The sequence below is a fragment of the Leptosomus discolor genome, chromosome 9, assembly GCF_034619465.1.
Source record: "Leptosomus discolor isolate bLepDis1 chromosome 9, bLepDis1.hap2, whole genome shotgun sequence".
NCBI lineage: Eukaryota > Metazoa > Chordata > Aves > Leptosomiformes > Leptosomidae > Leptosomus > Leptosomus discolor.
Window position 1 is genome coordinate 25,697,308 of NC_141399.1, and position 18,192 is coordinate 25,715,499.

The 18,192-nt window shown below is 49.0% G+C and overlaps 1 protein-coding gene and 1 pseudogene across 1 annotated transcript; one reads left to right on the forward strand and one right to left on the reverse strand.

Moving 5' to 3' along the window:
- Positions 1 to 415: 415 nt before the first annotated feature.
- LOC104343927 (growth hormone secretagogue receptor type 1 pseudogene) lies at positions 416 to 4,697 on the reverse strand (annotated as a pseudogene).
- A 3,924-nt stretch (positions 4,698 to 8,621) lies between these two features.
- TAF9B (TATA-box binding protein associated factor 9b) lies at positions 8,622 to 12,183 on the forward strand. Its single transcript, XM_086469905.1, has 7 exons — positions 8,622 to 8,690; positions 8,797 to 8,878; positions 9,107 to 9,243; positions 9,318 to 9,452; positions 10,259 to 10,340; positions 10,933 to 11,046; positions 11,531 to 12,183. The coding sequence occupies exons 1-7, from the start codon at positions 8,640 to 8,642 to the stop codon at positions 11,695 to 11,697; spliced, it is 768 nt and encodes a 255-aa protein (XP_086326031.1). The 5' UTR covers positions 8,622 to 8,639; the 3' UTR covers positions 11,698 to 12,183.
- Positions 12,184 to 18,192: the final 6,009 nt, after the last annotated feature.

Consider the following 18,192-nt stretch of genomic DNA (forward strand, 5'->3'; position numbering starts at 1 on the left):
ATCTGTTTACACTTAAATAAAGCAGAAGTGCTCTTAGGAGGATTCCTGTTATCGGAAAAGGGTTTAAACTGAGGCCTACTCAAGGACCACATCCACATGGTATTTTCAAATTTAGGTACATATGGTCCTGTAGTCCAGGGTGGCTGAATACACCAGCCCTTGGTAACTGTTTCAGTATAAGGAGTTTCATAATAACCTGGTATCTGTATGGGGGAAAATGTGGGATCGAAGGGATAATCTATACTTTGTCGTCTCTCTCGCCTTCTCCTGAAATGGGTTTTTCCAGTAACCAAGGCGGTTCGGATTCCCTGCTTAATTAAAAATTCTGGCCATGCCAATTGAGTCAAATTGACTGTGAGATTGAAACGGAGTTCAGTCACATTGCATGTGGCACAGGTACTCCAATCTGGCCTGGTCATATCATGAATAGATTCAGGGACTGGAGACCAGCATTCTTGGATTCTATTGAGCAAAGACAAAAGACAGAAAATGTGGGAAGCGATTCGGACCAGAGAGGTGAGTAATAAATCAGCCTTTAGGAAGAAGGCAATGCATTCATAGTCCCACAAAATGAGTGATTTCTTATCACTTTCCTTTCAAGTACTGATGTGCGGAAAAGACTTTACAACCTGAAAGGTTATAAAGTATATATGTTTATTACGCGCAGATGCACGGGGGATAGCTCCACCACAAACGTGCATACCCACCGTGGCCACTTGTCTAGTATTTATACAATTAAAACATCACCTATTTTGAAATGCCTATACATACTCATGATCTATCCCCGAAAAGGCAGTTCCTTCTGGTCACTTAATTTCCATAATCTCCGCCTCGGGCTCCTCCTTGGTGTGCTTGCACAGTTCCTCCTGGTGGTAGTGGGCAGGGGTCTTCAGGGATGAAGGCTGTAGGTCTTCCTTGCTGTGTACTCCTCATCTCTTCCCTGGAATCTCTAACTTGGCTGAGCTTGCAGTACCAGACTGGTTTCAGCCTGGTCTGTCCTTGTGTGCACATCTGGCTCTCTCCTTTTTGTTCTTGTTTAGAGATGGATGTTAGCTAGCCCTCCTTAGCTCTAATCTCCTCCTGCCTTTGACGCCTTTGAGCCATGAACTATGTCCTTGTTTCTGTCTTTTCTGTTTCCCTTATCAGCTTCTTTCTCAAGCAATTTGCAGGGGTTAGTGACTAATTGCTTACTTGCATGCATGTTAGTTCTGGGAAGCAAGTTGTCCTGGGTTACAGTGTAAAATGTGCCAAAAGGAAAAAAAATATTCTATTACCATCTTCAGGAGCTGTTGAGACCAGGTGGGGCGGTGCTCCCTGCCTCCCCCCTCTGGACTATCTCCTGTCAATGGGCACAACAACGCCTTATCGCCTGACCCATCGGTAACTCGCTCCTGGGCTATCTCCTGTTAATGGCCCATCAAGGAACTGCCTCACGACTCCCCATCCCATTGTGAGATGCTCCGCCCGGGGAGCGGGGGGGAAGGAGCCAAGCAGTCCATGCCAAATAAAAACGGAGATTTTGAACACCCTAGCAGCCTTTCTTCCACTGGATTCCCAGAGGAGCTTTTTCCCCCCCACTGGAGTTCCAGAGGACAAGAGCTACCTACCGACCACTGGACCTTCGGAGGAAGACCAGACTCTTTTAGCTGATCGCTGCTTCCACAGAACTATATTCATCGCTTCAGGAGGACTGCAGCCAGCATCTTATCGGACTGCTACTGCCACCCTAACAGGGTGTCAGGTTGTATTCCTGACTCTGTCAGTGTAAACCAGTGGGTTGTTTGTTTTTCCCTGCCTTGTGTTATATATATATATATTAGTAAAGAACTGTTATTCCTATTCCCCATATCTTTGCCTGAAGGCCCGTTAATTTCAAAATTATAATAATTTGGAGGGAAGGGGGTTGCACTTTCCATTTCAAGGGAGGCTCCTGCCTTCCTCCACAGACACCTGTCTTTTCAAACCAAGACAGAAGTTTTAATAGTTTTAGCTTTTTCTATGTAGCTCCCTATTAATATTTCCAATATATATATTCAGTTATAAAATATACTTTCTATATGTCCCCCTAATAGTACTTCATAGATTGTATTTCTTACACTCACTCGCTGAGAGCAAACAGCTGGCCTGGCTTTAACCTCTACTTTATCCTTCTTGGCTTCTGTGGGAAGAAAGTAACTTGAGTTGTGTTTCACAGATCTGTGATTAACAAAATGTCTGGTCCTCAACCACAGGCAAATCCTTCCCAGGAGTTTTGTGGACAGTTAAGCCTGACAATGTAAGTTCACTGAAGAGAACAGCCAAGCCTCATCCTGTGCCTGCCCCCCCATGCAGGAACAGCATGAATTGACTCCGACCTTCCTGAAGTGTTCCTAAAATGTTCCAAACCTATCTCAGGAAACACATAGGGAGAGGTAAGCCAAAAGGACAGCCTTAGAACTTGCTCCAGTCTCCATGTGCACCATCTACCCAGGTTTTAACCCCCAACGCAGCTGGCAGAATGCTTGGGTTGCAAGAATTAGGTCAGTGATGAACAGCCGATGTGAAAGGACCGAGTTCTGTACCTTCAAAAGAAACCTTTTCACTCCTGGTCAGGCTCCTGCAGTGCTGAGTTCGCTTATGGTGCAGGATTTTGCTCATTGCTTTTCTGTACTTGTGTGACATGATGTTGTAAAGTATGGGGTTTATAGAAGCCCCAAGATAGAAGAGGAGCATGGCGATGAGGTTGAAGTACTGCATGAGGTCATACAGGATGATTTCACTCTGGGCGAAGAGGATTCAGCCAACATGGAATGAGAGCCAACACAGCACAAAGGCCAAGACTACAACAGCTAAAGAGGAAGAGAGCACGCTTCAGTCATCCTGAGCAGAGTTTATTCTGCCTCTTTAAACTATTTAAGGACTGAGAAGTGAGCTTGTGAAGTCTAACCCAGCAAGAACAAGACCTCCTGCCTCGCCCAGCCACTTTTGTGCTGTGGTTACTGGTAATCTCAGGAGACAAGGCCTTAAGGTTGCACACAAAATGAATTGTTTGCAATTAAAATTGGGCTCTCTACACCCACGTTGTCCATTGGAGATAAGGGAATCGCACCAGGCTGGGGCAAACCAGCCTGTACCTGAATTAAGGGCTGCTGCCCACTCTTGGCCTGCAAATCTGAGTCACCATTGGCATCCTGCGATGGGGAAGAACCAGGGATATGGGAGGTGGGGGCCCCTCTCGACAGCAGAGGAAAAGAGGAGCCAACTGGACCAGGAGGTGCTGAGGAAGAGGATGGAAAAACAGAGTGTGCAATAAGCAAATAAAAGGAAAAAGGCAGGTAGAGAGCTGTGGTACATTTCACTGAAGGTATCTCCCGTCGTGGGTGCTGCTGGTTCCCTGCTGAGAAGGGTTTTGGGTGGGGGAGCTTGGGAGGGAGCGGCAGGGGGCCTGGGGAGGCAGGGAGAGGACCCGAACCCTCCTGGTTTCAGTGTCCGCTCCAAGGCACAGGTACCACCTGGCAGAGGATAAAGACCACGTTCAAGTGAGCCCAGAGAGGTGAGTTGTTGCCATCCTGGACAGAGCCCTAGTCACTAACCTTGAGAAATTTTGCAGAGGAAATGGCTTTAAAACCTTTCCTTGCCACAGCAGGGGAAGCAGCTGGTCTGGTTTGAAGTTGCAGAATTTTGCCATTTCTTTAAATTGGAAAATTAAGTGTCAGAGACGGGGCGGGGGGGGGGGGGGGGGGGGGGGCGGGGGCGGGAACACGAGGAATGGGATCTCAAAACAACCAAAAGCCATGCTGATCTGCTGCCCAGCAGCGATGTAAGATCCCCAGCCCTAGTCGGGGACTCCCCTTCTAACCACAAAAAGCCAGAAACACAAATTAAGTGTAAATCCATTGATTTTAAATCTGAGTAACCCTGTGTGTTTTGTCCCTCCTCTCCACCATCCCCTTCATCACTGTACACCCCATGGGATGGATTAAAGAGGGCAGCACTTCAGATGGGGTTTCTGAACCGCTCTTACCCAGCATTTTAACAGTCTGCCTGTGGGACCTTTTCCTGCTCACAGCCTTGCAGCCTGGCAGCCGCTGCCCGCTCCACCAGAGCTTTCTGCCGATGAGTCCATACCGCAGAGTCAGGCAGAGCATTGGCACGAAGAAATAAATAGTGGAGACCCAGGTCATTGTCTCGAGCAGCCCCGTGTGAGCCACACGCTCAATGGACCTGCACTCCCGGCTCTCCTGGGGCAGGCTGCCGTTGCGATGTTCCACCCTGAAGAGGAAGAGGATGGGGCCAGTGGTCAGGAGAGAGGAGCCTCAGAGCACCAGGATGACCTGTTTCACCCAGCACTTGGTGGTGGTGGCTTTGGCTTTCAGGGGAAAGCAGATGGCAAAGTACCTCTCCACACTCACTGTGGTGGTGTGCAGGATGGTGCAGTATGTGCACATTTCGCTCAGGTAAATTAAGAACTTGCAGAGAAAATCCCCAAATATGTAGGGCTTGTACTTCCAAAGGCGGTAGAGGTCCGAAGGCAGGCCAAGGAAAATCAATGTGTCCGACAGCGCCATGCTGGACAGGTACATGTTCACTGTCGTCCTCATCTCCTGCGAGCGTCTGAAAATTACTATTGTTATCAAATTCTCAGAGACTCCCAAGAAAAACAGGACAATGGAAATTATAGTGACAGGCACCAAAATATGGACACCAAACAAAGTCATTTCTGAAATAGCTGTGATTTGAGACGGAGCCCGTGTCTGGTTTCAAAGCCGAAGGCAGGACTAGCTTCATCTTCCCCTTTGACAGAAGCCTGACCCACAGTAAGAGAAAGGCAGGTTTCAAAGCAAGGGTCCAAGCACCAGTTGTCTGTGCAATGACTCCTACATGATCAATTAAAATACCAGAATGTTCATAACCATCTAGCCAATGAGGATAAACACTCGAGTGACGATGAGTCCATTTTACAAGAAGCAAAGGAATATTAGATTCACATGTCCAGCATTTGCCAGACACAACCTTTAAAAACAATATTGACCATTATAAAACAATTATTTTCCCTGATGATATTTACCCTTAGCTTCGCAGTGTTTGGAAAAGGGCCATTTTTCACATTTCCTTTCAAGTCCTGTGAATCCTATCAAGCGCATGGAGCCAGGTCTGGCGGTGGGGCTCCAGATCGATGGTGGAGGAACCACAAGGAGAGGCAGCCCCCCCCAAAGGGACCTGGACAGGAACAGCCTCTCAGACCTCCCCAGTGATTTGCCAGATCCTTCCAGCACTCGCAAGCACGAGTGTAAATCTTTAGGCTGAGAAGTGTCTCGTTGAGACTCCACCAAGGAGCAGGGAGGCTCGCCGGCCGTCACCGCGCCTGGCAGACACGGGATGCTTTGTCTGCAGGATGCCTTTTCTGCCATTGGTGATGACATCGGTGCTGTACCAGGGGGTCCCCGGAGTTCCCTGGCACGTGGCACAATTTCTGAGGAAATCAGTTGGGGGCCACTTGATTTTTTTGCTGCCCATTCTGTGGTCATCCATCTTCCTCCCTCCACCTACACACTGCTAATGATGCTTCACTAAACAAGCACCCCCATTCTGCTTTTCTCTTTACCCTGCAAAAAGTGCCCGCAGTTACCAAGGAGGGTAGAAGAGTTCTTTGATACTGGAAATTTAATTAGCCCATTTGGGCCAGCTACATAATTTTCCATCGTTCCGTGTTTACTTACGGCCTTTCTCACTTGGGCTCCTCCCCAGCATATGCCGCCGAGTGAGAAATTTCTACTGACAGTGCTTTAATGGCATTATTAAAATAGGATGGGAAAGCCTTTATTTGAACATCAGTCTTCAAAATGAGACAGTCTGACACTTAGCCCTGATTTACTTTCCACTTCAGAGACGATTAGCTGGAAAGCACCAGGGCAGGGGAGGGGAGGGGAAAAGGGGCCAGCACGAGGGGAAACGCAAGGGAAGGCTCTGGGAAGCTGGAGGTTAATGGCGTGTAGCTGAAGAGAGCGGGAACACTCGGCACCAGAGAGGCTGCGTACGCCACTTGGCTCGACAGCAGGATGTGTCCCGCCACGGTCCTTGGAAATTCGTCCATAACCCTGCAGAAGTGAGTGGGGTACCCGGTATGAAATAAACCCCCTCCGTTCTCCTCAGAGCTCTGATCTTTGCAGTATTTCTTGTCTGAAGGACGAGTCAAAAGTCAGCATTTTGTAGAGACAAATCGTGTGGGATTTGGGCTTGAAAGGTCAGCGCTGAACACAGTCGCAGCATTGTGTTGACAGAGCCCTGGTTCTGACGTTAGGGAGGTTTCTGCTGCCGTTCCCAAGAGGCAGAAGCGCTGGCTGTGGTGTTTCTTTTCAAGAGATTTAGGCAGCTGAACACCTCAAAAAAAGAAAAGCAGTCCGTGCGCCAAGGCTTTACTTCCCTGCACTTACACACCTCAACAAAACCCATCTAAGAACAAACTCCCAACTCTTAGCTCTGCGTTGGTGATTTCAACACTGCACCCCAAGCAGAGCTCAGCCCCAGCCAGCACACACTCTGAACAGCGTGCAGCTGCCTGCCCTGTTCCTCCAAGCAGATCCCTCCCAGCTGGGAGACAGTTCCCTTTGATGAACGTCCTCCGGTTTGGCAGTGGCAGATGGAGGAGTCAGCGCTCAGCCTTGCCATGCCGTGACCCAGTTTCCTGTTTTCCAAAGCTGAAAGAAACCCCAGTGTCTGGGCAGAGAGGAAGGGTGACTGCTCTTTCCGTCAGCCAACGTGCGGTGCCCACAGCCCGCTGAACGCAGGCATTCACAGCACGGCCCTGACCCGAGGGACTGGCAGTGGGGAGGAAGCTTTCATAGCCAGGCAGAGCCGCTCCAGCTCAGCTGCCTGCAAGGAAAGCATCTGCGGCCTTGGAGACAAATATCTCCCCTGTGGAAACTGGCTCTCCATCTCTTCCCCTCACCATTGGTTTCCACACAGAAATGCTGCAAGTAGCTGCAGCTCTTGGTCATCTGGAAAGTCACCTCTGCACAGCAGAGTTGATGGGGAAGGTGATCACAGTGTGGACAGGAGATCTGAGGGGGGTGTGTGTGTGTGTGGAAAGGTCTTTGTCTGCTTTTAGGGGTAAACCCAGAGCCCTTCGGCAGTATGAAGTATCTTTCTCTTTTACTGCGTTGGGAAGAAGTGGCAGTGACAGCCGACAGCCTGACGATGCCACATTTCAACATGCATCAGTCCGTGGTAGAAGAGCTCCCCTCCCCCTCTTCCTTAAAACAGGGGAAAAAAAGTGTGTTTTGTTCATTGTCTAAGGTCAGTGTCTGGAATTCATCCTCCGTTCCCCTCCTCTCAGGATGTTTTTGTGTAATATACTCTGACTCATGAAAGTCAAATGACTTGGATGGTAACGCTACAGCACTTCCAGCCAAAGAGCCTCAGCAGAGGTATTCCGGCCGCCTGCGCCTCCAGCACTGGCACGTGCTTGACGCAGGGCTTCCATCTCCTCTGGCTGCTGCAGGGCTGCCTCTGCCCCCCATCAGGGCGACTCTGGCACCCCCAGCACTGGCAAACCCATGGCGTGGGGGGCCAGCTGCCATTTCACTACAGATAGACAGGTTTGAAAGTTGCATTTACATGTAGGGAGACTGAGGGTACGGCTTCCAGCCATTAAACATCACGCGTGGTACAGAGGAGAAGTGAGAGAGAGAGTCTCGCTGCCACTGGGATGTTCTGCAACGCATTACAGGCACGAATCTGAGGGATCACAAGTTAGCAGCTGTTTATTTCTTCTTGCTCTCAAAGGAGGCTGGCTCCTCTTCCCCCTTGTATCAGCTGGTCTAGTGCAGATACCTTGTCTTCCTCCAGCCCTTGCTTCGTTTGGACCATTGCAGCTAATGACAACACCACTGCAACTCCCCCTGGAATGCTGCTAATCCCCCCATTTGACAAAATCACAAGAAAACTTTTTTTTTTTTTTTTCATTCTGTTTTGCCTCAGAAAGTAACAGAGAAACCTTTGATGACACTTGCCTGGAATGTAAGTACAGATCCTTCAGCTGCTAGGAAAACAAGCTGAAAAAGTCCTGCTGCCAATACTCTCGTTTTTCTTTAACCCTGGGAATGCTGACAATTTACAAAGTTGCCACCAAAGGCGTTCATGAAGCCACACACCCTCCTGCTTCACCGCCAAATATCTGGCCCTGGCCCATCCTGCAGCAACAATCCCCTGAACACCCGGGGCTTGGTCTTTGCCCTCCTGCACCGCTTTGTCTCCACAAACATTTTTATTAAAAAAGAATTTCTGCATCGTGGAAATGTAGTTGGTAACAACACAGAGCCCTGTTTCATCCGATACGGGCCTGAGCCGAGGAGGGGGTGCAGGGGCTCACGCACCTAGAGGCCTCCGGTGTCACACAGAGGGGACACGCACCGAAACCCCGTTCGCGCCGCGGCCGTCGAAGGCGTCGGGGGCCGGTTCCTCTCGGCACAGACGGGAGGGACGGCAGCATACACCGCTTCTCCCTCGGCCCCGGCCCCGGCCCAGGCCACGGCGCTGACCAGGCCGCGTCTCCATGACAACCCCGGCCGTCCTCCCGGCCCCCGTAGCCCGCTCTCGCCCCGCCCCACCGCCTCCGCGGTCACGCGACCGGAAGTCGCCGCTCGGGGCGGACGGAAGCGATGGAGCCGGCGAAAATGGCGTCTCCGAAGAGCGCTCCCAAAGACGCGCAGGTACCGCGGGGTGCGACGGGGGGCGGCGGGGGCCGGCGGGGCGGGGCCAGGCCGGGCCAGGCCGGTGAGGGGGGGCCGGACTGAGCGGTGCCTGTCCGCCCCGCAGGTGATGGCGCAGATCCTGAAGGACATGGGGATCACGGAGTACGAGCCGCGCGTCATCAACCAGATGCTGGAGTTCGCCTACAGTAAGCGGCGCGGGGCCGGGGGCTCTGCCGGGGGCTGGCACGAACAGCGGCGCTGCCTGGGGGCGCAGGGAAGTGGCGGGTGGCGGAGGACGGTGCTGGGTCCAGCCGTGCGCGCCTGGGACTTCACCAGCGGCCCCGTGGTGTTTGCGGTGGCAGCAGGGCGGGATCGGGAGCGGGGAGGTTTCTTCCTTTTAATCCAGCTTTAACAAGAGGTTCTGTTTTCCAAAGGGTATGTGACTACTATACTGGAAGATGCAAAAATTTATTCCAGCCATGCAAAGAAATCCAGCGTCGATGCAGATGACGTGAGGTTGGCGATCCAGTGTCGAACAGACCAGTCGTTTACATCCCCGCCGCCGAGAGATGTGAGGAAAATTCTGCGAGTAGTAACAGAATGTGGTAAAACACTGCGGGTGGGAGCATAACCATGTCTCTCCAGTTCTTGTTAGATATCGCAAGGCAGAAAAACCAGATGCCATTGCCGCTGATAAAGCCTTATTCTGGACCCAGGCTGCCACCCGACAGATACTGCTTGACGGCTCCCAACTACAGGCTGAAGTCCTTACAGAAGAAGGTAAGGGGAGGGTTCACCCCATTGTTTGCCAGGAAGGTTGTTGGAATTATCCTCTGAAGGGTGCACGTGGGCAAATACCAACCTGTGCGCGTCAAAAGAGTGTTTGAAACCAGGACGTTATCTCTAAGAATTTGCAAGTATTCCCACAGCTAGTTAGTTTCAGATGCAAAGTGTGTCATAAAACACATCTGTGAATTTTTTAGTGTTAAAGCAAAATTGTCCAGTTGAGTATCAGATTGTGAGAGGCAGAAGCAAGCCTTGTGTATAGATATTAAAGGGTTTTTTTGTTCTTGTATCTCAGTAGTTTCTGCTTTAGAGGGAAAATATTTACTTTGCTTTCTGGAAAATGCTGAATGTCCTGGTGTGTGGGATTTCGTATTTCTCAGTCTGTGTTTTTTCATACTTATTTTCCCCATTTTCAAGAAAGACTTAACCGTTGAACTTGAGGTTGCAGGTGCTGACGTGGGACACGCCTTGGTGCTGGGTGTAGAGTGGAATCATAATTGTCAATTGAAACGTTCTGGTTACTCTTCCTGGTGGAAACTAACCTGGTTGACCCGAGTGCCATTTGCCAGATCAGCTACCCGCCGATCTTCAGCCTGACCTCACGCCCTAGAGCTCTCCAGCTCGCGCCAGTGACATTCACACCATGAAGAGTTTGAGAACTTCTGTGTTGGCACAAAAATCGTGTGTCGTTGCTGTGAAAGAGGCTCTCTGGGGTCTTGTAGGAAGAACCGTTTCTTTTTTTCGTGTTAAGAACTGTTAATTCCTGAGGGGATGCTATAGCAAATGTTCTCTCTCGACAGGTCTCTTCCTCTGCAGGCAGGATAACAGTCCCTCGCCTGAGTGTCGGTGCGGTGAGCAGCAGGCCCAGCACCCCTACTCTAGGTAGGAAACGGCTCTGTTGGGATTTCCCACATTGCTGTTATGAAAGAAAAAAAATGACGAGGCATAATTTAAAGCACGCTTCAAGCAGTGGAGGAATGTTGGGCGCCACCTGAACTTGATAGTGTGGGACAGCATCAGAAAAATGAAATTAATTTCAAAAAAGTTATTGTAACCTTTGGTGCACGTGTTCATCCCTGGCATTCTGTGGTTTTGTTCCTGCACTTGTGATCATTTCTGTGTGCCAAGAGACTAGTCAAGAAACGCATGTAAGTTTGAGGGGTTTTCCCCCGTGTAAGCACTACACCAACCGACGAACACCACTAAATAAAACCCGTTTTTAAAAGGTTCACAAAAATGCTGGCTGAGCACGTGCGTGTGTGTGTGTGTGTGTGGCCAAGAACTGTGTAGATCTGGAGTGAGTGCGTGGTTCTGCTTGAGCACTTGCCTCCTATATCCCCAGCACCAGTGTGGTCCTGTGTGCTCCTGCTGCTTTGAATGTAACAAGTTCAGCTTCAAAAGCAAATTTACGAGTGCAAATACAGAATTTTTTTTTTTCAAATTTATCTTTTGACTGAGTTATTTTGAACATCAGGTACCCCCTCAGCACAAACCGTGTCCGTCTCGACGAAAGTTGGCACTCCAGTGTCGCTGACCGGTCAGAGGTTCACCGTACAGATCCCGTCCTCGCAGGCAGCCGTCAAGTCAGGTGAAACACAAGCTGTAAAAAAACCCAGCTTCTTCCATCAAACCCACTTTTCGGTGCTCTTTGTAGCAGAACAGAAATGAGGTTGTAGTAATAACGTGGGAAATGACTTCACCTCTTCTGGGTTTTGGTACTGCTGATCCTTTGTGTCTCCTTCCTAAGGGGGGTGCTCCTCTCTTGCGTCGTTCCGTAGCTTCGAGTTTTCACTCGGAGCACAGGGGGGTCAGCCGGAACGTGCAGCGTTTCGGGCGGGTCCCTTACGCCCTGGCTGCCACCTCTCTGCTCTCTCATTCTTCTGCGCTCACCCTGCTGGCGTGTTCCTGTCTTCTCTGCTTCGCTCTGCGGATCATTCTGGGGTTTTCAGCCCAGAGTGTTCCAATAGCATGCAGCTCCATTGGGTGGGAAGTGTGGTTTCAGTGTGGGGAAAATCAGCTGTCATTTTTACAAGCTTTTCATTCAACGACACCTTTTTTTTTTATTTTCACAGCCACATCAACTACTCCGACAGTTCAGAATGTTCTAATTAATCCTTCGTTAATTGGACCAAAGAACATTCTTATTACGACAAATATGGTGTCATCACAGAATACATCTAATGAATCGAATCCCTTGAAAAGGAAGCTTGAAGATGATGAGGACTATGACAATTTGTGAAGAGACTGGCCCATCCCCTTCTGTTCTTCAGAGATTCATACTGAGTCTGATAAGGTTTTGCCAATCATTCTTTGTAAACGGCATGTAAATACTCTGTTCCTGTGCAGCTGGGTGGGGGGTGAGAGGGAGACCGTTGCCTGTGGAAAGACAAGAAAGCGACTGAGCTTCTCTGTGCCCCATAAAGTCACCAGTTAGAGGAGTCCCCGCCATGATTTGCTCTTTATTTATTTCTGAAGAGCTGCGCCTCTGCCTGGCGTCACTTCGTTAAACTTGTGCCGATCTGTGTGCCGAAGGCCATGTCACTGTTGTCGTGGCACGCGGCAGGATCTGGTGAAGGTCCAATCGCCTGAGCTCGGCCACCAGGGTCCGTCTTGATGCCTTGGGTACCTGGAGGTGCTGTTGTTGTGTAGCAGGATCCTACGTCTTCTCTGCTAAAATGCTGAATGAATTTAGTGTGTTTTTATATATTAAACAATAAACAAAGCAGCCTGTGTTTATAACTGTCTCTTGGTAAATGCTTTAGCTCACACTGCCTTTCCAAACACCTCTCCTCATGCTGAGCTTGACGTGACTTAGGCTGCAGGTTCTGAGGCTGCTGTGCCTGTGCTGCTCTGCAGAGCCGTGGCGTTCTTTCCAGCTGTTTTTCTCTGAAGAAATGCTGAATAAAACTCATTTTTCCCTGGGGGAAAAGGAAGAGCTCACGGGCACCTTCCCACGGTGAAGGTTGAGCTCAAGATGGAAGAAAAAACCCTTCTGGCAGCACGTGGGAGAGGCAAAGCCGGGGGTGGGTGCTGCAGAGGCACAGCCTGGGTGGGGGCTGGGCAGGGCCCGGTGTCCCTGTGTGCTGTGGTGTACTTGTGTGCTGTGGTGAGGGCTGGGGGTCCTGTCAGTGGCAGAGCTGGTGCCTGGCCCTCCCCGCCCTGGTGGGGCTCAGCCCTGATGCCTGGATGTGTGCGGGTGCAGACGGGGCCGGCCTGGCTTGGTGGGGTTTGCACACACACACACGTGTGTACGTACACACACATGCACAAACGTGTGTGTGTGTATCTGGCAGGTGGGGTTTTTCATGTACATCTGTGTGTGTACACACGCATGTATAGAATTGTGTTGGACATGCTCAAACTCTCCCAGACAGCTCTTCTCTTTTTTACACACATATTTTAGAGAGAGAGAGAGAGAGAGTATATACAGAGTATAGTGTGTGCATAGAAAGAGTATATAGTAGTTACACCGAGCCACCCTTTACATATGACAGGTATGTGTACATACAGATACTATACACATTGATGCAGACACTCTTTATAGAGAGAGGTATTTATGGCTCAGACACGCTTTTTATGTAGCTGTGTCATGTCTTCAGCGTTACATTTGCCAACATGTATAACACAATGTGTAAGGTTTTGTATTAGACACAGGCACACGCCCACAGACACTGTTCCTAGAGATACCATTCAACCATATGTGTATAAACAAAACTATATGAGATCTTCTCACACCCCCACTTTTTGAAATACTTAATATACAGTTGTGTTTAGACATACACACATGTAGATTCAGGGCCCCCAGCCCATTTTACACACACACTTGTACTCTCTTGCTATGAATGCACACACAGCCTCAGGCACTCTTTCATATATACATATAAAAGTATATATAGAAATAATAATAATACATAATATATAACCAAACATAATACGTAGCTTATTTTATATATGCCATGCTATTTATTTAATATCATGTAGGCTATTATTCCTATTTATATTCAATATTATATAATGTATAATTATGTTATGATATATTCTTGTGTATTATATATAACTATAGAATCTGGTACATCTATATAAATACATACAAAACAAACATCCTTGTACAATCACCTCTTCCTTTACGTGTATGTGTATCCTGCATGGTCTCAGACACTTTTTTTTTTCCATAGCTACTATACAATATAGAAAGTTTGCCGATAATAGCTTCTATGTAATGCAGCTCGTGTGTGTGTGTGTATGTGTGTGTGTGTGTGCGTATGCACACCCACTTGCTCCAACAGACTCCTGGTCTTGTAGATGCTGCACTAGCTATGGCTACAAATGCCATCGTGTCTGTTTAACTAGTGATGACCCCCCCCCACAGACTTGCCCTTGCTCTCACCAAGGCATCTGTTCTTTTGTACACGTCTGTGCCCTCCACACACACACACATATATCAGAGAAACTTTTTTATGTATACAAGACACAGCACATAGTAAATAATCTTACTATATAGCCTGTAACATGCAATACTGTATGGTATATGATCTAGCACGTATAGTGTATCCAAAACACATGGAAACTGCTGCTTTTATAGCCCACTGTATTTTTATACTCTATGTGCACACAGGCTCAGACAGCCTTTCATGGGGGTGTGTGTGTGGGTGTGTGTATATACATACACATATATAAAATGCATATTAAAATACATTCTATAGGCAATGACCAACCTGGTAGCCTTTTATGAAGACATAACCAGGTGGATATACACACACTATAACCAAAAACATATAACGTAATAGAGAACATATAACCCTATCTTATGTAATGCTCATCTATCATATAACTTACGTGTAAAACACATGTTTTTATATGCATATTTATGTGTGTGTGTATATATTTTTAAAGAAAACTGGTTGGACTTGATGATCGTAAGTGTTTTCCAACCTAAATGAGTCTATACTTACACATGCTCTATATACACAGTATCAGACCATTATATACATGGAATTCTAGTGATGAAACTGGCTTGGATGAGCACACGCCCTGCTGGGTAAAACACTGGCTGGATGGCTGGGCCCAGAGAGTGGTGAACAGTGGAGTTAAATCCAGCTGGCGGCTGGTCACAAGTGGTGTTCCGCAGGGGTCAGTACCAGGGCCACTTCTGTTTAACATATTTATCAATGATCTCGACAAAGGGATAGAATGCACCCTTAGTAAGCTTGCAGATGACGCCGAGTTAGGTGGGAGTGTTGATCTGCTCGAGGGTAGGAAGGCTCTACAGAGGGACCTGGACAGGCTGGATCGATGGGCTGAGGCCAATGCCATGAGCTTCAACAAGGCCAAGTGACGGGTCCTGCACTTGGGTCACGCAGTGCTACAGGCTTGGGGGTGAGTGGCTGAAAAGCTGCCTGGTGGAAAAGGCCCTGGGGGTGCTGGTTGACAGCCGGCTGAACATGAGCCAGCAGTGTGCCCAGGTGGCCAAGAAGGCCAACAGCATCCTGGCCTGTATCAGCAATAGTGTGGCCAACAGGAGTAGGGAGGTGATCGTGCCCCTGTACTCGGCACTGGTGAGGCCGCACCTCAAATGCTGTGCGCGGTTTTGGGCACCTCACTACAAGACAGACACTGAGGTGCTGGAGCGTGTCCAGAGGAGGGCAACGAAGATGGTGAAGGGCCTGGAGAAGAGGTCTTATGAGGAGCGGCTGAGGGAACTGGGGTTGTTTTGTCTGGAGAGGAAGAGGCTGAGGGGAGACCTTGTCGCTCTCTACAACTAACTGAGAGGAGGTTGTAGCGAGGTGGGTGTTGGTCTCTTCTCACAGGTAATTAATGACAGAACAAGAATGGACTCAAGCTGCACCAGGGTAGGTTTAGGCTTGACATTAGGAAAAAATTTTTTCATTGAAAGGGTTGTCAGACATTGGAATAGGCTGCCCAGGCAGGTGGTTGAGTCACCATCCCTTGATGTGTCTAAAGGTTGTTTAGATGTGGTGCTTGGAGATATGGTTTAGGGGTGTACTTGATAGAGTAGGGTTGATGGTTGAACTCGATGATCTCAAATGTCTTTTTCAACCTGAATGATTCTATGCGTCTATGATATCTAAACCTTGTAACTTATATTACATATAACATACTCTATAATATATTGTCTATTGTATATATAAAACACAGACACATATCCAGCTCAAGATTGGAGCATCCCAGCAGGTAGGAAATCAAGAAAGGGAGCCAGGAGACCCCCATGGCTAAACAGGAAACTAATGGGCAAACTCAAGTGGAAGAAGAGAGTCTATAGATCTTAGAAGGAGGGGATAGCCACATGGGAGGAATATAAGACAGTTGTCAGAGGATGTAGGGAGGCAACTAGGAAAGCTAAGGCCTTGCAAGGGAGGTCAAAGACAACAGAAAGGGCTACTTCAAATGTGTTGCAGACAAAACTCACACTAGAGGCAGTGTAGGCCTGCTGTTGAATGAGGCGGGTGCCCTGGTGACAGAGGATACAATGAAGGCAGAGTTACTGAATGCCTTCATTGCCTCTCTCTATACTGCTGGAGACTGTCCTCTGGCATCCCAGACCCCTGAGGCCCCAGAGAAAGTCAGGATAAAGGAGGAGTTTGCCTTGGTTGATGAGGACTGGGTTAGGGATCAATTAACAAGCTGGACATACATAAATCCATGGGCCCTGATGGGATGCACTCGCGGGTGCTGAGGAAGCTGGCAGAAGTTGTTGCTAGACCACTCTCCATCATGTTTGGTAAGTCATGGGAAACAGGAGAGGTGCCTGAGGACTGGAGGAAAGCAAATGTCACTCCAGTCTTCAAAAAGGGCAAGGAGGAGGACCTGAGTAACTACAGACCAGTTAGCCTCACCTCCATCCCTGGAAAAGTAATGGAACCACTTATCCTCGGTGCTGTCTCTAGACATATCAAGGATATTAGGAGCAGTCAACATGGCTTCACCAAGGGGAAGTCCTGTTTGACCAACCTGGTAGCCTTTTATGAAGACATAACCAGGTGGACAGACGATGGTAGTGCAGTGGATGTGGTTTATCTCGGTTTCAGTCAAGCATTCAACATCATCTCCCACAGCATCCTCGCAGCTAAACTGAGGAACTGTGGTCTGGATGATCAGGTAGCGAGGTGGATTGTGAACTGGTTGAAGGAAAGAAGTCAGAGAGATGTGGTCAATGGGACACAGTGTACTTGGAGGCCTGTGTCTAGTGGAGTCTCTCAGGGGTCAGTCCTGGGACCAGTGCTATTCAATATATTCATCAATGACCTGGACAAGGGAACAGAGTGCAGTGTCAGTAAGTTTGCTGATGACACAAAACTGGGAGGAGTGGCTGACACACCAGAAGGCTGTGCTGCCATTCAGAGAGACCTGGACAGGCTGGAGAGCTGGACGGGGAGAAATTTAATGAATTACAACAAGGGCAAGTGTAGAGTCTTGCACCTGGGAAAGAACAACCCCATGTACCAGTCTAGGTTGGGGACTGAGCTGTTAGAGAGCAGTGTAGGGGAAAGGCATCTGGGGGTCCTGGTGGACAGCAGGATAACCGTGAGCCAGCAATGTGCCCTTGTGGCCAAGAAGGCCAATGGCGTCCTGGGGTATATTAGAAGGGCTGTGGTCAGTAGGTGAGAGAGGTTCTCCTCCCCCTCTACTCTGCCCTGGTGAGACCGCATCTGGAATAGTGTGTCCAGTTCTGGGCCCCCCAGTTCAAGAAGGACAGGGAACTGCTTGAAAGAGTCCAGCACAGAGTCACAAAGATGATGAAGGGGGTGGAACATCTCCCTTATGATAAAAGGCTGAGGGAGCTGGGTCTCTTTAGCTTGGAGAAGACGAGACTGAGCGGTGACCTCATTAATGTTTATAAATATGTAAAGGGTGAATGTCAGGAGGATGGAGCCGGGCTCTTCTCGGTGATGGCCAATGGCAGGACAAGGGGCAACGGTTGCAAGCTGGAGCATAGGGGGTTCCATGTTAACATAACAAAAAACTTTTTCACTGTGAGGGTGGCAGAGCACTGGAACAGGCTGCCCAGAGAGGTGGTGGAGTCTCCTCTGGAGACATTGAAAACCTGCCTGGACGCACTCCTGTGTGGCTTACTCTAGGTGGTCCTGCTCTGGCAGGACTAGATGATCTTTCGAGGTCCCTTCCAACCCCTAACATTCTGTGATTCTGTGTGATTCTGTGAGTCTGTGATTCTGTGATCCACACCCAGTGCTCATAAACACCTATTTTTATATATGTAATATTTTAATATATGTATAAATAAAATTATATCCTCACACACTTTCTTATTCACCCAGTGACACGTGTTTGTATCTATACATGTGCTCTACAAACCTGCACGCACAGGCTCAGACACACACACGCGCACGCACACACACACACACACACATATAACCCCCCCCCATGTTATATTATATATATATATATATATATTCTATTTGATATATAAGGGACACACACACACACACACACACAAACACACACATTGTCCAAGCCATCCAGGGGTGCCCCCCAGGGCAGCTCCTCAGCAGCTGTTGGGGTCCTGCCCCCCCCCCCAACACAAAATGAAGATGCTCAGCTTTATTTAAGGCCCAAGCATGTCTCACGTCACTGGGTGTTGGCAGGACTCCTGCCCTGGGGGGCCCACTCTGGCTCTGTGCCCGCTCCGGCTGGCTGAAGCACAATACGGCTCAGCTCGGCATGGCTCAGCATGGTTCAGCGTGGCTCGGCTTGGCGC